The 21853-nt window shown below is 35.5% G+C and overlaps 9 protein-coding genes, 1 long non-coding RNA gene and 1 pseudogene across 11 annotated transcripts; 8 read left to right on the forward strand and 3 right to left on the reverse strand.

Annotated features, from left to right (window-relative positions):
• Positions 1–1184: 1184 nt before the first annotated feature.
• On the reverse strand, positions 1185–2725 carry LOC148171224 (serine protease inhibitor 42Dd-like; annotated as a pseudogene). The gene is made up of 4 exons (XR_015770369.1): positions 2392–2725; positions 1560–2345; positions 1360–1510; positions 1185–1309 (listed from the first exon to the last, which is right to left on the reverse strand). The product of XR_015770369.1 is annotated as a serine protease inhibitor 42Dd-like (transcript).
• A 52-nt stretch (positions 2726–2777) lies between these two features.
• Positions 2778–4120, forward strand: LOC148171225 (serine protease inhibitor 3/4-like). The gene is made up of 3 exons (XM_088040999.1): positions 2778–2949; positions 2993–3911; positions 3957–4120. The coding sequence occupies exons 1-3, from the start codon at positions 2839–2841 to the stop codon at positions 4091–4093; spliced, it is 1167 nt and encodes a 388-aa protein (XP_087897125.1). The 5' UTR covers positions 2778–2838; the 3' UTR covers positions 4094–4120.
• A 27-nt stretch (positions 4121–4147) lies between these two features.
• LOC148171226 (alaserpin-like) lies at positions 4148–5874 on the forward strand. The gene is made up of 3 exons (XM_088040997.1): positions 4148–5092; positions 5137–5287; positions 5337–5874. Exons 1-3 carry the CDS (start codon positions 4196–4198, stop codon positions 5468–5470), a joined length of 1182 nt encoding a protein of 393 aa, XP_087897123.1. The 5' UTR covers positions 4148–4195; the 3' UTR covers positions 5471–5874.
• Positions 5855–7190, reverse strand: LOC148171227 (alaserpin-like). Its single transcript, XM_088041000.1, has 3 exons — positions 7071–7190; positions 6244–7023; positions 5855–6194 (listed from the first exon to the last, which is right to left on the reverse strand). The coding sequence occupies exons 1-3, from the start codon at positions 7179–7181 to the stop codon at positions 5919–5921; spliced, it is 1167 nt and encodes a 388-aa protein (XP_087897126.1). The 5' UTR covers positions 7182–7190; the 3' UTR covers positions 5855–5918.
• Positions 7191–8931: 1741 nt separating this feature from the next.
• On the forward strand, positions 8932–10591 carry LOC148171228 (alaserpin-like). Its single transcript, XM_088041007.1, has 3 exons — positions 8932–9481; positions 9529–10451; positions 10502–10591. Exons 1-2 carry the CDS (start codon positions 9386–9388, stop codon positions 10426–10428), a joined length of 996 nt encoding a protein of 331 aa, XP_087897133.1. The 5' UTR covers positions 8932–9385; the 3' UTR covers positions 10429–10451; positions 10502–10591.
• Positions 10592–10820: 229 nt separating this feature from the next.
• Positions 10821–12223, forward strand: LOC148171229 (serine protease inhibitor 3/4-like). Its single transcript, XM_088040995.1, has 4 exons — positions 10821–10966; positions 11008–11784; positions 11829–11979; positions 12031–12223. The coding sequence occupies exons 1-4, from the start codon at positions 10853–10855 to the stop codon at positions 12171–12173; spliced, it is 1185 nt and encodes a 394-aa protein (XP_087897121.1). The 5' UTR covers positions 10821–10852; the 3' UTR covers positions 12174–12223.
• Positions 12224–12625: 402 nt separating this feature from the next.
• LOC148171230 (uncharacterized) lies at positions 12626–13124 on the forward strand. The gene is made up of 2 exons (XR_015770372.1): positions 12626–12863; positions 12910–13124. It is a non-coding gene; the product is annotated as an uncharacterized LOC148171230 (long non-coding RNA).
• On the forward strand, positions 13124–14480 carry LOC148171231 (alaserpin-like). The gene is made up of 2 exons (XM_088041008.1): positions 13124–13840; positions 13894–14480. The coding sequence occupies exons 1-2, from the start codon at positions 13387–13389 to the stop codon at positions 14010–14012; spliced, it is 573 nt and encodes a 190-aa protein (XP_087897134.1). The 5' UTR covers positions 13124–13386; the 3' UTR covers positions 14013–14480.
• A 917-nt stretch (positions 14481–15397) lies between these two features.
• On the forward strand, positions 15398–16552 carry LOC148171232 (alaserpin-like). The gene is made up of 2 exons (XM_088041006.1): positions 15398–16378; positions 16428–16552. The coding sequence occupies exons 1-2, from the start codon at positions 15457–15459 to the stop codon at positions 16550–16552; spliced, it is 1047 nt and encodes a 348-aa protein (XP_087897132.1). The 5' UTR covers positions 15398–15456.
• A 623-nt stretch (positions 16553–17175) lies between these two features.
• LOC148171233 (antichymotrypsin-2-like) lies at positions 17176–18680 on the forward strand. Its single transcript, XM_088041001.1, has 4 exons — positions 17176–17362; positions 17412–18200; positions 18250–18391; positions 18437–18680. Exons 1-4 carry the CDS (start codon positions 17267–17269, stop codon positions 18565–18567), a joined length of 1158 nt encoding a protein of 385 aa, XP_087897127.1. The 5' UTR covers positions 17176–17266; the 3' UTR covers positions 18568–18680.
• Positions 18681–19950: 1270 nt separating this feature from the next.
• On the reverse strand, positions 19951–21623 carry LOC148171234 (serpin I2-like). The gene is made up of 4 exons (XM_088040998.1): positions 21350–21623; positions 20509–21297; positions 20308–20458; positions 19951–20137 (listed from the first exon to the last, which is right to left on the reverse strand). Exons 1-4 carry the CDS (start codon positions 21455–21457, stop codon positions 20013–20015), a joined length of 1173 nt encoding a protein of 390 aa, XP_087897124.1. The 5' UTR covers positions 21458–21623; the 3' UTR covers positions 19951–20012.
• Positions 21624–21853: the final 230 nt, after the last annotated feature.

Here is a 21853-nt window from a genome sequence, read left to right on the forward strand (position 1 = left end):
TAAAATTCAGTTTACTTTAAGTTTTTAACATTGTAGATTCTTATTCTTACGACACGGAATACAACAAAGTTTTAATAACAAGAAAAAAAATTTGATATTTTAATTCCTAACGTAAACTCAAAAGTAAAATTTTATATTAAATCCTGTAACTTCTACAGTTTTCATGCTATAGCAACAAAATTTGGAACATTTTTTATTTTATGAATGTTCAATACGTGAGCTGAATTATAAATTTTTTGAACACAAAGAACAAATTTTAGATTTTTTTATTTATAACGTAAATTCAAAATGTATTTTTTTTTTGTTAAATTTTGTAACTTTGACAGTTTCCATGTCACATCAATCTGGGGTACATTTTATTTTATCGGTGTTCAATACGTGAGCTAAATTACAATTTTTTTGAACACAAAAGACCAATTTTAGAATTTTTATTCGTAACATAAACGCAAAATTTAAAATTTTCCATTTAATTCTGTAACTTTGACAGTTTTAATGTTCCATCAATAAAATTTGGTTCACATTTTACTCCTTAGGTGGTTAATATGTAAGCTAAATTACATATTTTTAGAACATAAAGAACATATTTTTTATTTTTTTTTATTAAATTCTACAACTTTGACAGTTTTAATGCCACTTCCAAAATAATTTAGTACACTTTTTACTTTATTGCTGTTGAATACGTGAGCTAAATAACTAGTATTTACAACACAAAGAACGAATTTTAGAATTTTTTATGTGATGAAATTGACCTTCTAAGTGTTCATGGGTTGGAAATTAATGTGTTTTTGTATTTAATCTAATCTAAGAATCTCTATTGATTCTGACGCATGCATTTTGAGAATTGTTCTAGAACCGATAGGTCTAGACTTATTATTTCTGATAAAAGATTTAATTATAAGAAATTAATAACCAATAAAACGAGAGAAATGAGTAAACATTGACCTAGTTACGCCACAAAACAAATTGAACAAAAATACAAAATACAAAACAAAAAAAATCGCAACCTGCCATTTAAAGGTCATAAAAAAATCGAGTACAAATGTAATTTTTTTATCAATTTCTGTAACCGTCCAGGCTGCAAATCTTGATAAATTAAAATTCTCTGAACTTGGGCAACATACAAACAATCAAAACTATTCATCGAATTTATTTAAATTGCAGTAAAATACATCGTAAATTTATCATTAGAATTTTGGAACTACGACTCTTCCTTCGAAAAGAATAATATCTTTGACTTTGATGTAGAATATAAAAGGATGGTTTGCTATAAACGACTGGGTAGCTGGTGGAATTGCATTTTCCTCAGTAGCTGCATTAAAAAAATTACAAGTAATAATTATCCACGAAAAACTTTCTTACCAATTTCAGTAACAGCAGCTGCTTCCACTCCAATTTCGCTGACATCAATATACGTCTTTTGCTTAGCATGAGCAATATAAATATCTCCCTTTTCTCCAGCAATTCCACTGAGATCTGCTTCTACAGAATCAAAAGCTTTGTGAACTCCCAACTACAATAAAATAAGTTTTGTGATAGTAAAGCGTACTTTATTTATTTACCTCCAAGAGAACTTTCTTAAAGTCGATAGTACTCTCAATCTTGAATTTTGGTAGCAACACTTCGACATCTTCTTTCGCAAACTTTGGGGTGGTTAAAACCGTGCGCATTTGTTTCTCCAACTCTGCAATACCTTCCTTCTTTCTCGGAAGTACAAAAGTCATCGTAGCTTCTTCTTGGTTGAATGGTATTTCCAAGAACTTCGCATCGAGTTCTTCACTTTCGTAATAGTTGTACCTTACAGACTCTGCGTACATCATTGGAGTTTCAACTGTTGTTTCTTCACCGCTGTAAAACTTCGTGATGTTGGTCAAGACTGGATCAAAAGGAACAGTCCAATTTCCTTGGAAATACAAAGCGTTCACTAATACGACTCTAGTCGAACCATCCAAATCATCGGAAGTTAGAAGATCCTTAATATTTCCGTTAGTCTGATCTTCTATCCATTGATTGATCTTGTCAGCCGCTGCTTGACTTTCCGCAAATTCAATATTTTCGAAATCGGCTCCATAAACACTCTTTGCCACATTCCGAAAACTGTTTTTGATAACAAAATTGTTTTCGACGTAAATCTTATTCGCAGTATTCAAAGAGATGTAGTCCCCATGAATTTCCGGAAGAACTTCTCCGATTTCTTTTTCGGTCGCTTCTTTAGTACCAGGAAGATGAAGAGCAGTACGAAGCTCTTCACCTGTGGATCCCACAGCACCGGACTGAGTCAAAGCGAAGACGGTTTCCGCAGAAAACGGGCTCACCAAAATGTTGTCTTTGTTGTCTAGAAGAATTTGCTGCGCGCTGATTGTAGTTTTAAAAGAACGAATTGGAAACACTTACATTGTAGACGTCACCTGTGAAGAGGCGGCTCCCGTGGTAAAGTCCTCGAGATCTTCAGCGGCTACAAGAAGCAAGGGAAGAAACGCGTATAGAAGCTTCATTTTGAGGATGAATTGTGAGGAAAAACAGGTGTTTTGGGTGCTAAATTGAACGCTTTATCTAATCAGTAATCTGATCTTTGGAGTACGAATTGTCTGTTTCAACAGCGTCAAATGTACGACATATCTTTGATTGATTTTGTTTCAATTGACGATTAGTCATGTGAGAAACGGGATAATCTCAAAATTTAAATAGAAGTACAGTTGAACCAATTACCAAAAGAAATAGAGAAGAAAAGCGGTTATCTAACATCAACAAACAAAACATCATTTTAAGATAAACATTGACCTCGCTCTCTGCGAGTTATTTTGTATTAAATTTTTGTTTGCTTCAGAAACAGTTCAGAACATGTGGAGATTAATAATAATTTTTTTAACTATTTACTCATCCATTGCTGATGACACAGCAATCCACGAATTTACAAGAGCCAACAACTTATTCGCTCTCAGTGTCTACAAGGTAACCACCCTCTTTTTGTTTTAGTCGTAATTAGTTTTTCCAGGAAGTAACAAAGTCGAAGAATGGGAATTTTCTGTTTAGTCCTTTCTCTGCTGAAGCTGTGTTGAGTTCTGTTCAGTCTGGAAGCCGAGGAAAAAGTGCCGAAGAGCTTGATGCTGCCTTACACCATTCCGATCAAAGAAAAACTGAAACAGCAGTAAAAAGTTTGCTTTCAAAATTTAGAAGTAGGACTCTGTACAGTCTTTATACAGCCAACAAAATTTATCTTAAAGAAAACTTCACTGTTAAGCCCGATTTTAAAGCTTCTGGTGCTGAATTTGAAGCCATTGATTTTACAACAGTTGATGCAGCTGACAAGATTAATAGTTGGATTGAGAGTCATACTAACAACAAGATTAAGACTTTGGTTGCTCCGGAAGATCTAGATCGTTATACAAGAGCCATTTTAGTCAACGCTCTGTATTTTAAAGCGAACTGGTCAAATCCGTTTCTTGTGGTAAATACTCAGAAGCAAAAGTTTTACAAGACTCCCTCCGACGTTGTTGAAGTGGACACACTGAACCATGAAGTTCAGTACTTTCAGTACTATGAATGTCCACATCTTGAAGCTCAGTTCTTGGAGCTACCATTCCAAGATCGCGAAGTTTCAATGGTTGTGGTACTCCCCAATAAGAAAGACGGTCTTCCGAGTCTAGAGAAGCAGCTGGAGTGGGTTCTTTCACCACAACACGAACTAAATTCAACGTTTTTAAATGTGGCGCTACCAAAATTTAGAATCGAAACTTTAATTGATTTGAAGACTATCTTAACACAGTTAGGAGTAAAAAAAGTGTTTGATGAGAAAGAAGCTGATTTGAGTGGTATCAGTGGAGAGCCTGGAAAACTCTATCTTAAGAAAGTGGTGCAAAAAACATTCATCGATGTTGAAGAAGGAGTTGAAGCAGCAGCCGCTACTGTTATCTGTAAGTCTTTTTTTTGTAACGCCTGTAATTAAAAAGTGTTTCTAGACGCGGCGTTTCCTCCAAGTGCCCAATTGGAACAACCGAAGAACTTCATAGCAGATCATCCGTTCATCTTCTACATAAAAGTAAACGACCTTGTGGTTTTCATGGGAAAAGTTACTGACTCCACCGTGCCGCTCTAATGTTTAAATAAAAATTATATCAAGTTATTATCAGTTTTGACTTTGACCTTCTGGTTGTCCACTCGACATTGACTCCATTAACTTACCATCAATCGCCCGAGAATGTGGTGTCTACCAATTCTATTCTTTGTTTTTTACTTAGCGGCTGCTGAAGAAGCAGTGCAAGAGTTTACCACCGCTAACAACTTATTCACTCGTGGAGTTTATAAAGAAGTAACAAAAACCGAAGGTAACTTTCTGGTGAGTCCGTTTTCTATTGAAGCAGTGTTGGCCTTCGCGCAATCTGGAAGTAAAGGAGAGAGCGCCGAAGAACTCCGCACAGCTTTACATCTTCCGAATGATAAAAGTAAAGTTGAGACCGCGGTGAAGAGTATTCTTCCGAAACTCAGAAGCAATGATTTGTATACTTTGTATACAGCCAGCAAGATTTATGTTAAAAAGAACTTTACCATCAAAGACGAGTTCAAGAATGCCGCGAGTACTGTTTACCAAGCGGACTCCGAGTCCATCGACTTTGCCGAGAAATCCGAAGCAGCGAATAACATCAATAGTTGGGTTGAGAAGCACACAAACAGCAAAATTCAAAATTTGATTAGTGCTGACGATCTGGATGAACGCACAAGAGCGATTTTGATCAACGCTCTGTATTTTAAAGCAAACTGGTCGAATCCGTTTCGACTGGTTAATTCCGGTAAAAGGAATTTCTACAAGACACCAACTGATGCTGTTGAAATGAAGACACTAAATTATTTCGATGAAGTGTTTAAATATTACGAATGTCCTCATCTAGAAGCTAAATTCTTGGAATTACCATTCAAAGGAGATGAAGCATCAATGGTGATAGTTCTTCCTAACAAAAAAGACGGACTTTCCGCGTTGGAACCCCAACTTGATCAAGTTTTCTCTCCTCAACACGAGCTCACACCAACTCTTCTTCATGTAACAATCCCAAAATTCAAAATTGAAAGCTCTCTCGATCTGAAGAAGATTCTTGTAGCGGTAAGTTGACTCTCCCAATAGAATTAACTTCTTATTTGTAACAGTTAGGAGTGAATAAAATTTTCGATGAAGAAAAAGCTGATCTTAGTGGTATTAGTGGTGAACCCGGAGATTTATTCATTAAGAAAGTCGTACAAAAAACGTTCATTGATGTGAGCGAAGAAGGAGTGGAAGCAGCGGCTGCAACTCTTGTTCGTAAGTTTTTCGACTTTTTTCTTGTCGAGACTTCTTAGGGTTGTTCCAGTTGTTGCTGTTCCTGTCAGTGCCCCTCTTCGAGAACCGAAGGTGTTTGTCGCCGACCATCCGTTTATTTTCTACAACAAAGTCAAAGATCTTATTATTTTTGCAGGACGAGTCATAGATCCTTCTAATCACTAAAGTCTGTGGAATTTAACAGTTTAATAAAAAATTGTTCAACTGAAATGGAAAATAAAAATTAGCAAAGTTACAAACTTTAATAAAAATTTTTGCTTATTTTCAGTTCATAAAAAAATCAATTTTTTTTAAATTTGTAGTTTTTGCTTTATACTTTTTAAATTTGGCAGAGATAGCAAATGAGACAAGATTAGTAACATCCTCATATTTCGTTGTTGTTGTCAAAATTTCTAAATTTTGTAGCTTATTTTCAGTTTCACCCAAAAAATCTGTCATTTTTGCTCTATAATTTTGAAATTTGGCACTGTTAGTAAATAAATCTAAATTAGTAATCTCTCCAAATTCTATTGCTGTGACGTTGAAATTACTAAAATAAACAAATAAAAATAAACTCGTTTCTTGCTTTATTATTTTTTTATTATACATAACTTTTATACAACTAAATTTTCAATCAATAATTGGGTTCCAAGACACGGCCCTCGAACAAGACAATATCATTGACCTTCAAATAGAAGACGAAGGGATGATCAGCATTGAACACCTTCGTCGCTTTTGGAGGAAGAATAGCTGGTGCAACAATTTCAGTGGCTGCCGCTGCTTCTATTCCAGTTTCGCTGACATCGATGAAAGTTTTCTGCGTGATTTTACTGAGGACGATTTCTCCAGGAGCTCCAGCCATGTCACTAAAATCGGCGACTTCTTTATTGAAAGCTGCGCGGACTCCCAACTAGAAAATTCAAGCGTAAGAAGTGTTAACTAGATGGTTATATGCGTACTTTTTTTAAGACGTCGGCAAAGTCGATGGTAGCTTCAATTTTGAATTTAGGTAGATGCACTTCGACGAATTCCAAAGAGTATTTGGGAGTTTCCAAAACTTTGGTCATCGCTTTCTCCAAAACGGCAATTCCGTCTTTTTTGTTGGGGAGGACGACGGTGAATGATGCGCCTCCTTCAAGAGGAAGTTCCAAGTACGTGGCGTCCAACTCTTCACTCTCGTAGTAGTTGAGTTCTTGAGATTCACAGAACATCATGTCTTTTTCCACCTTGTCATTTGGTGTGTGGAATGCTGCTTTTCTTGTTAACTCCCAGACGAAAGGCTCCGTCCAGTTTCCTTGGAAGTACAAAGCATTGATAAGCACCACTCTCATGCTTGCATCCAAATCACCAGAGTCAACCAAATCGTGGATTTTATCGTTTGTTTCTTCTTCAACCCATTCGTTGATTTCTTCAGCCGCGTCGACATTATCTGCGAATTCGACGTTTTCGAACTCAGCACCATACACACTCTTGGCGACTTTCTTAAAGTTTTCTTTGATTTCAAAGTTGTTTTCAACGTAGACTTTGTTGGCGGTCTTCAAAACAAATTTGTCTCCTTGAAGAGTAGGAAGAATGCTCTTGATGGTGACTTCCGTTTCTTCTTTGGACTCGGGGAGGTAGAGACTTGCACGCAGTTCTTGACCAGTGGTACCAACAGCACCAGATTGTATCAGAGCGAGGATGGTTTCGACGGAGAAGGGACTGACTAGAAGATTGTCTTTGTTGTCCATCAAAATCTCCTGGAGAAGAATTAGAAACAGTGCGGTTTTGTGAAATTGGTACTTACATTGTAGACAGCTCCTGTGAAGAGTCTGGAGTTTGCTGCAAAGTCTTCAACATCTTTGTCGCTAGCAAGAACCGCAGAGGCGCTGAGGAGGACCAATACTAGTATTCTCATTTTGGAGGATGCTTGTTCTGTCTGTTTGAGTTGGAGCTTTTGTACTTTTTTTTTATCTTTAATTGTTTCTTATCTTTTATTCATAAGTGGTCTTGATATCGCCGGATATTTTGACTGTCATCGTACGAAATTTTTGTTTATTTACTCATTTATCAGTTTTAAATTGATGTTTACAACAGCTTTAAATGTCCAAATATTACATAAAATTTCAGCAGAAACTGAAAGTGGTATATTTAGTCAGTTACCGAAGACGTTTATTGTTGATCATCCGTTTGTCTTTTATATCAAGGTTAATGATGTGGTTCTCTTTGGAGGAAAAGTTATGAATCCAACGCTATAGTTTGAACATGTTAAAGTGTACAATAAAACCTTAACGACAGTTTTAGAATCTACAACTTATAAATTCTTTATAAATTGAAAGTTTACTTGGGTTATAAATGTGCTGTAATGAAACATCGTCCAATTACTTTTTTGAGAAAATTAAAATTAAAATTAAAATTAAAATTTGACAATTACCTTTTTGAGAAAAAGAAAACGAATTTACTTTTTTTACATTTTTTACATTGGCCAACAAAACTGTTGTTTATTGGATAGATTTCTAAGCGAATTCGTAATTTTAGTAATTTTAGTGTTAAAGCTATGAAATTTACGAAAGATATTATTTTTGAGTCGAGTATTAACTATTTTAAATTTTAAAATTGTCGAAAGAAAGATTAATTTTAGAAGCTTTAATTTTCAAGACGAAGCAAAAATTTTCGACATCCGCTACTAAAATTCGTAGTTTTGGTAATTTTAGTGCTTTAACTATAAAATTTGAAAAAGTTACAATTTGTAAGTTTTATATTAACTCAAATAAATTACAAAATTGTAAAACAAAGTCGAAAATTTTAGATATTTTTCTGCTGAAGACGAAACAAGAATTTTAAATATTCTTCACAAAAATTCGTAATTTTGTTAATTTTAGTGCTGCAGCTATAAAATTTGAAGATGTTATTATTTTTGAGTAGTATATTAATTTCATTAAATTACAAAGTTGTAGAGCAAACGATACAAATTTTAGAAATTTTAATTTTAGAGAGCATAAATTTTCGACATCCAACACTAAAATTCGTAATTTTGGTAATTTCATTGCCAACAACTATGAAATGTGGGAAAGTTATTATTTTTAGATAGTGTATGAAGTCCACCAAATTACAAAATTGTAGAACCAAAAACACAAATTTTAGAAATTTTTATTTTGAAAACAAAAGCAAAAATTTCTGCCATCCGGCACTAAGATTCGTAATCTTAATAATTTTAGTCCTACAACTATAAAATTAGGGAAAGTTATTTTTAAGTCATGTATTATAAAAAAAAAATAATAAATAACTCCACTAAATTACAAAATTGTAGAACCAAAGACACAAATTTTTGAAATTTTTATTTTAAAAACAAAGCAAAAATTGCCGACATCAAACAATAAAATTTGTAACTTTGGTCATTTTAGAACGACAACTATGACATTTAGGAAAATTTTTATTTTAAGTCGTGTATTAACTCTATCAAATTGCAAAATTATAGAGTAAAAGACACAAACTATACCGATGTCAACTGCAAAGCAAAATTGTGGCAAAATTTTCGACAAAGAAGAAACCTTACAATTCCTTAAAAAAGTTTCCTAACACCTTTCTAAAAAAAAGCTGCTGATGGTTCCGTCTTCTAAACATTATTATGATAAAGTCAGAAAGTAAAACCTAAAAGAAAACTGAATTATATTTCAAAATTACTTAGGAAATGTGATTCTGATTATTTTTTACACAAAAAGTATTTGAACAAATTTTTATCTAAAAGAAAAGTAATGATTTTAACAACCTTCAATATTCTTTAGTTTCTTATAACTGCGTCGAATTTCCACATTTATCTAAAGGAAAAGGATGCGGTTTGGTTTGTATATCTTACGTGCAAAAAGTAGGACAACCTTGCAATATTAACAACAAACAAAGATTATTTTATTAGAAGTGCAAAACGATTTTATCACGACGGGAATCTACATGGAAACTCACTTGAACTCGACATTTCAAAACCGTCACGTTTTATTAAAATTGCCGTCATCGTTCTAGATAAAAAACAATAAAGAATTTTGTCATCAAAACAACGCAGATATGTCTCTCACTATATAAAGTGTCTAGAAAATCTTGATAATACAAACAGGTGATCGTCCAAAGATGAAAATCCTCCTCTTCCTACTCTCAAACGTGCTGCTAGCTCTAGCCAACGATTTTTCCGTTGGAACGAAGCTGTTTTCAGCTGATATATTCAACGTACGTCACTGTACTTTTCATTATTTGTATTAATTTCTTTCCCTTAGGAGCTCATATCGGAAGACGACAATTTCCTTATTAGTCCCTTTTCGCTAGAAACAGCTTTAGCTCTGACACAGTCAGGAGGAGTTGGTGGCACTAGCGAAGAAATTCGTCGCACGATTCATTTTCCTGAAACCGAAGAAGAAACTGAAGCTCTTGTTCAAAGTGTACTTCCAGAGCTACAAAATGAAGACTACACTCTTCAGACAGTCAACAAAATCTACGTGAAGGAAGACTACGAGATCCGAGATGAGTTCAAGAAAGTCGCTCGTGAGGTTTATGAAGCTGAGGTTGAAAATATCGAATTCTCAGAAAATGAAAAAGCGGCACAGACTATCAACCAGTGGGTGGAAGAACAGACTCGGGGTAAAATCCAGAATCTTGTTTCTCCAGATGATCTGGATGACGATTCGCGATTGATGATCATCAACGCTCTGTATTTTTCGGCGAATTGGTTGAAACCCTTCAACCCAACGTATTCTGGCAAACAAAAGTTCTTCTTGTCTCAAGAAACTGCAGTGGAAACTGAGATGATGACTCAGTATTCAATCAGACACAACTACTATGAAAGTACCGAGTTAGATGCCAAGTTTTTGGAAATCCAACTTCAAGGAAACGCGTCTTTTACCATCGTTCTTCCTAATAAGAACGACGGACTTTCTACTTTAGAAAAGAAAAAGAGTTTGATTCTAGAAACCCCAGAATTCACTCTCACTGAAGTCTTCGTGACGCTGCCAAAATTCAGAGTTGAAACAACAGTCGACTATAACGACATTTTGCAAAATTTGGGAATTCGTGACGCTTTTAGTCCTGGAGTGGCCGATTTTAGCCGGAGAAAAAGGAGACTTATACGTGCAGAAAGTGTTGCAGAAGACTTTCATTGGTGTCGACGAAAACGGCGTTGAAGCAGCGGCAGCTACTTCAATTGGTTTGTAGTCGCTTCTTCGTCTTCACAGATTTACTAATTTTCTTGTGTAGATTTGCCGGTACGTTCCCGAGCCCTCAAGTTTGTGGCAGATCATCCCTTCATCTTCTACATCAAAGTTAAAGACGTTGTTTTGTTCGAAGGACGGATCGTTAAACCGAATTATTAAATGTAAAAGTGTTAAGACAATAAAAATACATACTTCTTTAATTTGAACGTTTTATTAGTAATTGGGGAGTGAAAATAAACAAAATTCAGTTGCGGTGTTTGTTGTCGAAATCTCTAAATTTGAGTTTTCTCTGAACCTAAACTATCTCAATTCTTCATAACTCGTTGACCTTAACCCAAACTTGTGTAAATCAAAAATATAAACAGAAGCAGTCTCTTCATTTTTCCATTCCGCAATGAAGCTTCTTATCGTTATATTCGCGCTGATCCTGACCGCCACGGCCTTGGATGAAGCCATCCTAGCCGAATTCAGAGCCGGCAACAATCTCCTATCTTCAGACATCTATAAAGTAAGTGGAACTGTTTTTTTCCAGTTCTAACGAAACTTTAGCTTTTAAGTAAAAAATCCGACAACTTCCTCCTGAGCCCTTTCTCTCTGGAAGCAATTTCGGCTCTAACTCTCTCTGGAGCGCGAGGACAAACCGCTGAAGAACTCCAGAAAGCGTTACGTTTGCCTAAAAATGGAACAGAAGAATTTTTTACGAGTTTTCTCCCGAAGTTAAGAGGCGGCAACTACTACACTCTTGCGCCAGCTAATAAAATCTACGTGCAGGAAAAGTTTGAAATTCATGATGAGTTTAGAAGAACAGCCGTGGAAAAATATGGAACTGGGTTGGAAAATATCGACTTCCAGAAAAAAGCTGAAGCTGCTGCAGTAATAAATGCGTGGGTGGAAGAGCATACCAACAAGAAAATTCATAATATTATTACACCCAGTGCCTTTACCAATGACACGAGTTTGGCTCTCGTTAACGCCTTGTATTTTAAAGGAAACTGGTCGAACCCCTTCTTGGCTATTGATACATCTTCCGACAAGTTTTTCCCCAAAGAAAACGAAGAAGTTACTGTGGATACTTTACACGCCACGAATGATTACAATTATTATGAGTGCTTAGAAGTTGATGCAAAATTCTTGGAATTACCGTATAAAGGAGGAGACGTTTCTTTAGTCGTCGTTTTACCAAACGACAAGAATGGAATTTCGAATCTGGAGAGCAAAATCGACAAAGTTTTCACTCCTAAAAATTTCACTTTGGAAACAGTAAAAGTTGCTCTGCCCAAATTTAAAATCGAGAGCTCTATTGACATGATGGAGATTTTAAAAGAGGTAAATGATCAACTAATATTTCCTCCGTTTTATTTAAGTTTTAGTTAGGAGTGAGAGCAGCGTTCGATGACTCAAGAGTAGATTTCAGCGGAATAGCTGGCAAAACTGGTGAACTAAAAATTAGTTCAATAGTTCAAAAGACTTTTATTGAAGTTAATGAAGAGGGAGCTGAGGCTGCTGCTAGTAACATAGTTTGTAAGTAAATTTTTTCTCTGAATAAATTAGTTGCTTACAAATAGATTTTAGTGATGGAATATATTGAATGTTCATTGGTTACATCCAATGAGGCTGAATCAAAAACGTTTATTGCTGATCATCCGTTTGTCTTTTATATCAAGGTTAATGATGTGACCCTGTTTGGAGGAAAAGTTACGAATCCAACCCTGTAATTAAAATTTTTTAATGTTATAGTTTGACCCCAATAAAGTTTTTACGAAAATTTTAGAATTTTTATTTTGAACATCGTAATCTAGAAAGTTTGGACGACAATCTAAAGCATCTAAAATCTTGAAGATTTAAAGAATTCACAGAATCTTCAAAAACTAAAGAAATAGCACCATTTTAAAGAGAATCAAGAAAGAAACATACATAGAAAAGTAAAGTGAAAAGGAAAAAATTGTTTATAAAATCAAAAAAATTCAACAAATTTATAAACAAAAATGATTTGTTTATATCGGTTGAAGTGCACTAAACCGCTATCTATGTTTGTTTGTGAAGAAAAAAATAAGTGCACTGAATGACAACGATAACACACCTGCAATTAACTCTCGTACAAAAGAATAGATCACTATCTTGTCAAAAATAAACCCGAAAATTCCACTTAACTTGTACGATAATTATAATCAAAAATCAGTTTTCAAGTGGCACTTATCTCAAAACAATTCCATTCCAATTCTGGTACTTATAAAATTCCTGCGATACGAGTCGTACTATAAAACACTTGTTTAAACCAAACCACTCCATAACTCATTCTAGTATTCACAATGAGAACTGTACTATTTTTCATTTCTACTTTTCTGCTAGCTCTAGCAGCGGACGATTTGTTCGAAAATCGACTATTTTCATCCGATGTCTACAGCGTAAGTTCCCACGTTTTATTGTCGCATTTTTAACTTTTTTCTCCAGGAGATAATCTCTGAGGATGAAAACTTCATCATTAGCTCGTTTTCTCTTGAAACAGTCCTAGCTTTGACGCAATCAGGAGGTCTAGCTTCTACCAGTGCAGAAATCCGCGCCACTTTACATCTTCCGGAAACTGAAGAAGAGACCGAAACTGTGATTAGACGAGTTCTTCCTCAGCTACAGAACGAAAACTACACACTTTAATCAGCCAACAAAATCTACGTAAAAGAAAATTTTAAGATTCAGGACGAATTTAAAAAAGTTGCTCGTGAGGTCTACCAGTCTGATATTGATAGCGTTGATTTTTCTAATGGTGAAGAAGTGGCTAAAACTATCAACCAGTGGGTGGAAGAGCAGACACAGAGCAAAATTCACGATCTTGTGGGCCCCAAAGATTTAAGTGATGACTCAAGATTGATTTTGATTAACGCTTTTTATTTCCAAGCTACTTGGGTGAACCCATTTGAGAAATTGTACACCATGAAGAACAAATTTCATTTGACTTCTGAAAAATCAGTGGACACGGACACTATGCTACAAGTTTCCATCAAACACAAATTCTTCGAAAGTAAGGAATTTGATGCGAAATTCTTAGAGCTCCCACTTGAAGGAGACGCGTCGGTAACTTTCATCCTTCCAAACCAAGTAGAAGGAGTCTCCGCTTTGGAGAAACAAAAAAGCAGAATTTTAGAAACCCCAGAGTACGTCGTGGACGACGTCTTCATCATGTTGCCGAAATTCCGAGTAGAAACCACCATTGATTTCAACGAAATTTTGCAAAAGTTGGGAGTTCGCAGCGCGTTTAGTCCTGCAGAGGCGGATTTCAGCGGAATTGCCGGTAAAAAAGGAGATCTGTTTATACAGAAAGTTCTGCAGAAGAGTTTCATCAGCATTGATGAAAATGGGGTTGAAGCAGCGGCTGCTACCGCAATTGGTGAGATTTGAGGGATGTTTTTCGGGGTGGGTTTTACCGAATTTTGGTTTTAGATGTCCCCACTATGTCAATGGCGCCATATCAGTTTATAGCGGATCATCCCTTTATGTTCTACATTAAAGTCAAGGACGTGATTCTGTTTGAAGGAAGAGTTGTGAAGCCGACTTACTAAATGGATTTAATGAAAATAAATAAAATTGAAACAAAAAACATTTTTATGGTTACTATTCGTTCCAAAACTCATTTTTATTTAAAAAAAAACAAAAGAAAAAAATTTGCAGAAAGAAATTGAATTATTAGCTAGTTGGCTGTTCGTTGCTCTGAGAACGTGTGTCTTGATATCTGTCATTCCATAACATGTGTTAATTCTTTGACGTTTAACCATCAAGTTCAGACACACGTGTGCAAGCTGCCAGTAGTAACATTTTTGTTTCTGTTTCTTTTTTGTGTTGACAAATTTAAAAGAAATTAAAGAAACAAAAAGAAACAAATTTAGCAAAAAGAACTAAAAATTTGACGTTAAATTATATAGTTAGCTGTTACTGTAAGAACGTGTGTCTTAATATTGGTCATTCCATAACATTCGTCAATTATTTGACGTTAAATAGTCAAGTTCAGACACATGTTCGTGAGCTGCCAGTCGTAACATTTTTGTTCCTGTACTAAAAAATTAAAAGAAATAAAAAAAAATAAAAAAAGCTTACAAATTCAGCAGAAAAAAGTGAAAACTGAAGTTCAATTATTATCTAGTTGGCTGTTGCTCTGAGACCTGTCATTCCCTAACATTCGTCAATTATTTGACGTTTAACCGTCAAGTTCAGACACACGTTTGCAAGCTCAAAGTTGTAACCTTTTCTAAGTATTTCAATAATCTTCCATAAAAAACTTATTTTTCTTTTTGCAAAACACTTTAGTCTAGACACTTGAATAGATCAGAGTCAAAACAATTATCTTCTCTGATAATGTTAAAATCTAGAGCATCAATTAATCAAACTGAGAAATAAATTGCATAAACAACAAATTGCACTCAGCAAACAACGATAAATTGAACAATGAGATAAACGGCATCAATGTCCTAACAATGCAATGCTATTCGAAGGCAATTGCTAGAACTCTTCTAGAAATTTATTTTATAAAAGAGAAAAAACTAAAAGAATTAAGACAATCCAAAGACAAAAAAAATTGAAGAAAATTTAGACTAATGAATTCTTAAGATGAGTCTTCCAGTTTTTGTGCTTCTGGCACGTGTGCCATCTTTCTGCAAAATATTTAGATCTTATACCACTTGAGAATTTCCTCAAGCCAATCAGTCAGAACAAACATCCCCGATATTGCTAAATCTGGAGCATCAGACAAAGAAATTGTGAAATAATCTGCATAAATCCCGATAAGTTGATCCAAGAAACGAGATAAAAATTACTATAAAACTCCACAGCACAACCACTGAACTAAGTCAGTTTTCAAAATGAAAATCCTAGCAGTTCTATTTTTGAGCGCCGTTGCAGTCTTCGCTGAAGAAGACGCAGCGAAATTCGGCGAGCTCTTCACAGGTGCAGTCTACAATGTGAGTATTTCAAAAAATCTGCTTTTTCTGAGTTTTTTAATAGGAACTTTTGATGAACAACAACGGCAACTTTTTGGTCAGTCCTTTCTCTGCGGAAACTATTCTTGCTTTGACTCAGTCTGGTGCTGTTGGTACCACTGGAAAAGAACTTCGAGCGGGTCTCTTCCTTCCTGACTCCGAAGAAGAGATTGAAGCTGCCATGAAACGTGTTCTTCCGACTCTTCGTAGTGATCAATTCGTTATGAAGATGGCCAACAAGGTCTACGCTAAAGAGAATTTGGAAATCATGAGAGACTTTCAAAGGATCGCAAGAAGTGTGTATGAAGCACAAGTCGAGAACATTGAATTTAAACAAACAGATCAAGCAATAAAGAAAATAAACGATTGGATTGCACAAGAAACCAACAATAAAATCCGCGATCTGCTTAAATCTAAAGATTTAGACGAAGACACGAAGTTGGTTCTCATCAACGCTTTGTACTTCCAAGGGAACTGGTCCGTACCGTTTATGGCCCCGACCCAGAAAACCCCTTTTTACACCCCCAAAGGAGTTGTTGAAAAAGACTTGATGATGATAGAAATAGCCGAACTTAACTTCTACGAAAGTGAGAAACTCGACGCCAAGTTCTTGGAGTTGCCCCTTGAAGGAGGAGCATCTTTGACTATTATTCTACCAAACCGAAACGACGGAATTGCAGTCTTGGAGAAAAACCTCCAGAAAGTGTTTGCTACTCCCAAGTACACAAAAGAGCTTGTGAAAGTCTCTATGCCGAAGTTTAAGATGGAAGCAACTATTGATTTCAAGCCGATTTTGCAAAAGTTGGGAGTGCGAGCAGCGTTTGATCCACAAACAGCCGACTTTAGTGGTCTTGCAGGAAAAGCTGGAGATCTCGTTATTAATAAAATTGCCCAGAAAACTTACATTGATGTTAACGAAATGGGACTGGAAGCAGCTGCTGCAACGGATGTCATCGGTAAGTTTTCTTCAGTTTTTGGTACAAAATTGGAAAATTTGGATTGCAGTGGGACCTACAGCGATCAATATAGAGCCTAATCAGATTTTCACGGCGGATCATCCGTTCATTTTCTATCTGAAAGTCAAGGACATTATCTTGCTTGAGGGACGAGTTTTGGAGCCTATGTACTAAAGCAAAAGAAGGATATTTTAACCATGCAATTATAACATTTATATTTTTTATCTTCATATCATATTCAACTGAAATTATACGCACTTTAAAACGTTAATAAATCAACAAATCATACGTTTTTTAATAATTATAAGTACTTGTAGTACCGTGACTTCAGACAATATTAGTCTCTTCAAAAATATTATAATTTAGAGAAGCCACAAAACCTGATTTTTTCTGCAATTGAACGAGCATCAGTAATAATGAAATCGGAAAACAAAAAATTCTAAAATTTGAGCAAGTAAATTTAAGAATAGAAGAAATCCGTCTAAGTTAAAGTTCTGAAAGTCCAAAAATAAGAACAAATTTTAAAGTTCGAAGAATCAATAGAATTCGAATAATTTGGGGGCCTCCGAAGATGAATCTATGTCCTTAACTTGATAATAAGAAACAAATATTTCTTAAAAACCGATTACTTTATAAATATTATTCCCGGATTTGTTTTGGATAAAATAATCTGTCCGCGGACATCGTCATCATTATCAATGAGAAAGTAGGAAATTCTTACCGGGATTCCACAGTTTCCTCCAGTATCATTTAGCGCAAATGTAATATTTGTTGTCTACTTTCAACTAAACCTCTCATCGTTAATCAGCGTTGTTTACTCTTGGGTTTTTACAACAAACAGGTTCTTTCTACAGTCAATATTTGCCCACGAACGAGTGCACACCACAAATGTTGTCTTTCTTACCAATAATTTTAACCTTGACGGGAGTTCTTAGCGATGAAGTTACCTCAGGAAACAACAAATTTGCGGGGGATTTGTACAGAGTAAGTTTGTTTTGTCTCCATTATTGTAATTCTTATTACTTATTTATAGGAGATCTCTAAAAACACTCCCAACAACTTCGTCGTGAGCCCGTTTTCGGCGGAAACTGTGCTAACTCTAGCTCTAGCTGGTGCTCGAGGAAAAACCCGCGAAGAACTTCAACGTACCCTCCATCTTCCCACCGATCTTCAACAAACTGCGAATTCCTTCAAGACCTTGCTCTCAAATCTTAACAGTAGAAACTATGAATTCCACACTGCCAACAAACTCTATCATAATCGAGAAGTTACTTTGAAAAGGAACTTCCAAAATGTTGCAACCGAAGTGTTTAAGACAGAAGCGGACTCCATCGACTTCTCCAGAAGCGAACAAGCTGCTGAAGTTATAAACCAATGGGTGGCATACAAAACCAATAATAAAATCAAGGAGTTGGTCACCTCGGATAAACTAAGTTCGGACACAAAAGCGGTTCTAGTCAACGCCCTGTATTTCAAAGCGAACTGGTCGTCGCCTTTCAGACACTTCAAACAAGCGAAAAGAGACTTCCAGACGTTCAGAGGTGCCGTTTCCGTTAACGTCATGCTAAAAAACGATGACGATCTTATGTTTAATTATGCGGAAAATCAGGATTTACAAGCGCAGTTCTTGGAGCTGCCGTTTGAAGGAAAAGAGGCTTCAATGGTATTTGTGTTACCTTCCTCAACACTTGGTATTGTTGATCTAGAGAGAAGAATCTCAGAAGTTTTGGCTCCTCAAAGTTTTACGAAAGAGTACGTTAATATGACGATACCGAAGTTTAAGTTCGATAGTAAGATTGATCTCAAGGCAGTGCTGCAAAATGTGAGTTTTTTATTACCCTTGTTGAAAGTGTTTATAAGGGCGATTTTAGTTAGGGGTGACGAGGTCGTTTTCTCCCAACGCCAATTTTAGGGGTATTACAGACAATAACTTGTCTTTGAGTGATGTCATTCAGAAGACGTTTATTGATGTTCACGAGGCAGGAGTTGAAGCGGCTTCAGCAACCTATACTGGTAAGTTTTATCATACTTTTTTACCATTTTTCATGCTTCTTCTAGGTCTTGTTCTTTTGAGCATCCAGTATACACCAGAGCCTAAGCAGTTCAATGTCGATCATCCGTTTATTTTTTACATAAAAGTCAAAGATTTGATCGTTTTTGTGGGAAAAGTAGTGACACTTCCTTCATGAGGTGCTGTGACGTTAACAAAAGACTTTTGTAGAATAGAAATAGTGTTATTTTATTTATCGACTAGATTTAATTACGAAATTTGAGAAATAAAAATGATTTGTAATACGAACAAGGAGACTATATTTTTAATAAATGAAAATAAAAAAAAAAGTGTTTGAAATTGTTATTTACTTAAAAGTCAAAAAAGTTGCAATAGTAATTTGGATTACTAGACCGGAAAATGCTCTTTTGAAAGTCTGAGTGAAATTGCGATGATTGCTCTCCTAGTAACTATTTTGGTAATAAATCATTCTAACCTTTTTTTAAATACTTTAGCAGATTCCTGAGTCAATTGATGACACTGTGATGCCAACTGGTAAACAAAAAAATATCTAGTTTACTTTTTGGAGGCCTAGGCCGCCAAACGCTGTTTCCGGTCCTTTTATATGTCTCCAAAGACGTTAAAAAAGGTCTAAAAATATTTTAAACTTTTAAAAAATGAAGACATTTTATTGATGAGATTTGTATTAATTTTTTCCGAAAATTGTAAAAATCTCGAAAATTTCAAATAAAATAGTCGAGTGTCAAAGTGACATTGTAGGTATGTCTGTCATCTTAATTTGACAAAACGACACGTAATATTGACAGTTATGTCAGTAAAATCTTCACATTACAATGTCAGAAAAATTAAGTTTTTTTGCGGATAAATTGACATGAAATAGTCATTTACTCAAAAATCAAAAAAATGGTACATTACTGAAGAAGGAATTTACTTTATGCCGAGAATTTAAAACTCCGAGTGAATTAAGACATTTTATTGACGAGTTTTGTATTAAATTTTGTCGGAAATCGTAAAAATCTCCAAATTTTTAAACAGAACAGTGTCAAGGTGACATTGTATATATGTTATCTAAATTTGACAAATCGACACGTAATGTTGACAGTTCTGATAGTAAAATCTTTACTGTACAATGTCAGAAAAAAATTATTTTCCTGCCTGACATAAAATTGACATAAAATATTTATTTTTTTTTAAACCAAGAAATATGGCTCATTACTAGAAAAGAAATGCACTTTGTGTCAAGTATTTTACTCCGAGTGAATTTTGTATTAAATTTTTTCGGAAATCGTAAAAATCTCGAAACAAAACGTGTGTTAAAGTGTCATTTGATTTGTAAATTTGACAAATCGTCACGTACAGTTGACAGGACGCTAAAGTCTTCACAGTACTTGGCAAAAAAAAACATTTATAAAAACGTTGCTTTCATGGCGATTTTTGGGAAAAAATATAATAAAAGACCGGCGCATCCACCATTTTTAATCTCTGATAGAAATTTTGATTTTTCTTTCTCAGTTTAGCAAGAAAATTGGAGCTTTAAAGAGGAGTAAGAAAATAAAGAACAAACTTGAAAAATAAATTTAATAAAACAATAAATAAACAATAATACAAAACATAATACTTCTTTTAGTAATTTGGCGACATAACTCGTCCTATAAATAGCACCAACTCGTTTACTTTGATGAAAAACAAGAATGGCCGATTTGCTGTAAATTCCAAGGGCGATTCCGCATTTCTATTGACGATTTTAACTGCAAAGAAGAAGAACTTTACTATTTAACACTAGTTTGAAAAGCAAACAATTATCATTCTTGTGGTTGTGGTCATTACCACTAACGACCGCACTGTGGTTGATTGTAAAAACCCTCATTAAAATTCACTCATTAGAGTAGAAACTCAAGAATTGTGTTTTGGTACTCACCAACAAAAGTAGCAGCCGCTGCTTCAATTCCATCTTCATTCACCTCCACGAAAGTCTTCTGGGCGATGCTATCGATGAAGAGCTCTCCTTTTTCTCCGGCGATGGGAGTGAAGTCAGCTTGACCTTCTTGAAACGCTTTTTTCACACCTAACTAAACTTCCATTATTATCAGTTCCAAATAATAGATAAGAAGAAACTCACGTTTTGTAAAACCGTTTTAAAGTCAATCTTCGATTCGATTTTAAATTTCGGGAGCGCCACGTTAAACTTCTCTCTTTCTTTGACCTCAGGAGCTTGAATAACTTCATCTATGTGTTCTTCTATAACTTCTAAACTAGTGTCTAGATCCGGAAGAACCACAGTCATGGAAACGTTACCACCAACTATCGGTAACTCTAAGAAAGTCGCGTTGAACTCAGGTTTAACGTAATAATTAAAAACCTCCTCTTGGATGTGCATCATATCGGCCTTCACTGTACCCCCAAAAGCGTTGAAATCGTCTTTGAAAGTCGAAAAGAACGCGAATGGAACGCTCCAGTTGCCACGAAAACGCAGCGCGTTGAGAAGTACCGCTCGCGTTTCATTCCCCAAAATCTCCGGGTTCACTAAATTATGGATTCTGTTGTCAGTTTCCTTCTCGACCCATTGGTTTATCATAGCTGCGGCTTCGTACTTTTCCTCAAAGTCGATGCTCTCGATTTTCGCCATGTAGAGATTCTCAGCAAGCCGTCGATAGTCGTCACGTATCGAAAAGTTCGTCTTGATGTAAATTTTGTTGACTGTTTGAAGAGAGTAGTCGTGGTCTTGATGCAGCTCTTGGAGGACGTTTCCCATGATGCAGTCCACAAGGTCTTTGTTTGGGGGTAACTTGAGGGCTTGTTGCATCTCTGCAGCTGTCTCATCTTTCGCTCCAGATTGGGATAAAGACAGTACCAGTTGAGCCGACAACGGACTTACCAGGAAGTTGTCTTGATTTTGGGCCGCAACTTGCTGAAAAAAATTTTGTTGGAATTGGAGAAAATTCACCCAGAGAGCAACTTACTTTGTAAATAGAAGACGTAAACTTCTTATTGATAGTGGTAAAGTCGGGGAATTTCACAGGTTGCGCAGTGGCCGCTGCAAGAAACACAAACACGAGGAGATTCTTCATTGTGAACTGTTCGATTGATGATTAACGTGCAGTGTTTCTACAATTTATTCTCGTTTTAAGTAGTAAATTCTATGAATTGAATGTAGTACGGAAAACACGTCGCATTGAAAGAAAACGAGTCAAAGATCTCACTCATACAGCGTGTATTGGTAAGAGTGAAATATTTTTTATAACCAAGGTTTATCTGAGAGAGATAATGGTTATGACGCGGTTTCCGTAGTACATTACGTGCGGGTTCTTTAGAATCTTTTGTTTGTGTTTTTGGTTTAGAAAAACCCAAATTACGATGGTTCATGACCCACTTTTTCGTTCTAATTTTCTAACACAATTTATGATTTTCAAATTACCGGATATCCATTTTCTGATCTGTTGGGTTATTGGAATGTGAAGATATCA

This window comes from Gnatocerus cornutus, chromosome 7 (genome assembly GCF_029298725.1).
Source record: "Gnatocerus cornutus isolate USDA-ARS CGAHR chromosome 7, icGnaCorn1.1, whole genome shotgun sequence".
Classification (NCBI taxonomy): domain Eukaryota; kingdom Metazoa; phylum Arthropoda; class Insecta; order Coleoptera; family Tenebrionidae; genus Gnatocerus; species Gnatocerus cornutus.

Bases quoted from the DNA above. Each gene is read 5' to 3' on its own strand.
- LOC148171232 (XM_088041006.1), top strand. From the start codon at position 15,457: ATGAACAACAACGGCAACTTTTTGGTCAGTCCTTTCTCTGCGGAAACT. The intron at 16,379-16,427 runs GTAAGTTTTCTT...TTTGGATTGCAG, and splicing joins TGCTGCAACGGATGTCATCG to TGGGACCTACAGCGATCAAT.
- LOC148171225 (XM_088040999.1), top strand. From the start codon at position 2,839: ATGTGGAGATTAATAATAATTTTTTTAACTATTTACTCATCCATTGCT. The intron at 2,950-2,992 runs GTAACCACCCTC...TAGTTTTTCCAG, and splicing joins TCGCTCTCAGTGTCTACAAG to GAAGTAACAAAGTCGAAGAA. The intron at 3,912-3,956 runs GTAAGTCTTTTT...AAGTGTTTCTAG, and splicing joins AGCAGCCGCTACTGTTATCT to ACGCGGCGTTTCCTCCAAGT.
- LOC148171229 (XM_088040995.1), top strand. From the start codon at position 10,853: ATGAAGCTTCTTATCGTTATATTCGCGCTGATCCTGACCGCCACGGCC. The intron at 10,967-11,007 runs GTAAGTGGAACT...ACGAAACTTTAG, and splicing joins TATCTTCAGACATCTATAAA to CTTTTAAGTAAAAAATCCGA. The intron at 11,980-12,030 runs GTAAGTAAATTT...AATAGATTTTAG, and splicing joins TGCTGCTAGTAACATAGTTT to TGATGGAATATATTGAATGT.
- LOC148171233 (XM_088041001.1), top strand. From the start codon at position 17,267: ATGTTGTCTTTCTTACCAATAATTTTAACCTTGACGGGAGTTCTTAGC. The intron at 18,201-18,249 runs GTGAGTTTTTTA...GGGCGATTTTAG, and splicing joins TCAAGGCAGTGCTGCAAAAT to TTAGGGGTGACGAGGTCGTT. The intron at 18,392-18,436 runs GTAAGTTTTATC...TGCTTCTTCTAG, and splicing joins GGCTTCAGCAACCTATACTG to GTCTTGTTCTTTTGAGCATC.
- LOC148171231 (XM_088041008.1), top strand. From the start codon at position 13,387: ATGAAGAACAAATTTCATTTGACTTCTGAAAAATCAGTGGACACGGAC. The intron at 13,841-13,893 runs GTGAGATTTGAG...TTTTGGTTTTAG, and splicing joins AGCGGCTGCTACCGCAATTG to ATGTCCCCACTATGTCAATG.
- LOC148171234 (XM_088040998.1), bottom strand. From the start codon at position 21,457: ATGAAGAATCTCCTCGTGTTTGTGTTTCTTGCAGCGGCCACTGCGCAA. The intron at 21,298-21,349 runs GTAAGTTGCTCT...AATTTTTTTCAG, and splicing joins TTACGTCTTCTATTTACAAA to CAAGTTGCGGCCCAAAATCA. The intron at 20,459-20,508 runs GTGAGTTTCTTC...ATGGAAGTTTAG, and splicing joins TTAAAACGGTTTTACAAAAC to TTAGGTGTGAAAAAAGCGTT.
- LOC148171228 (XM_088041007.1), top strand. From the start codon at position 9,386: ATGAAAATCCTCCTCTTCCTACTCTCAAACGTGCTGCTAGCTCTAGCC. The intron at 9,482-9,528 runs GTACGTCACTGT...TCTTTCCCTTAG, and splicing joins TTTCAGCTGATATATTCAAC to GAGCTCATATCGGAAGACGA.
- LOC148171226 (XM_088040997.1), top strand. From the start codon at position 4,196: ATGTGGTGTCTACCAATTCTATTCTTTGTTTTTTACTTAGCGGCTGCT. The intron at 5,093-5,136 runs GTAAGTTGACTC...TATTTGTAACAG, and splicing joins TGAAGAAGATTCTTGTAGCG to TTAGGAGTGAATAAAATTTT. The intron at 5,288-5,336 runs GTAAGTTTTTCG...GGGTTGTTCCAG, and splicing joins AGCGGCTGCAACTCTTGTTC to TTGTTGCTGTTCCTGTCAGT.
- LOC148171227 (XM_088041000.1), bottom strand. From the start codon at position 7,181: ATGAGAATACTAGTATTGGTCCTCCTCAGCGCCTCTGCGGTTCTTGCT. The intron at 7,024-7,070 runs GTAAGTACCAAT...ATTCTTCTCCAG, and splicing joins TCACAGGAGCTGTCTACAAT to GAGATTTTGATGGACAACAA. The intron at 6,195-6,243 runs GTACGCATATAA...TGAATTTTCTAG, and splicing joins TTGCCGACGTCTTAAAAAAA to TTGGGAGTCCGCGCAGCTTT.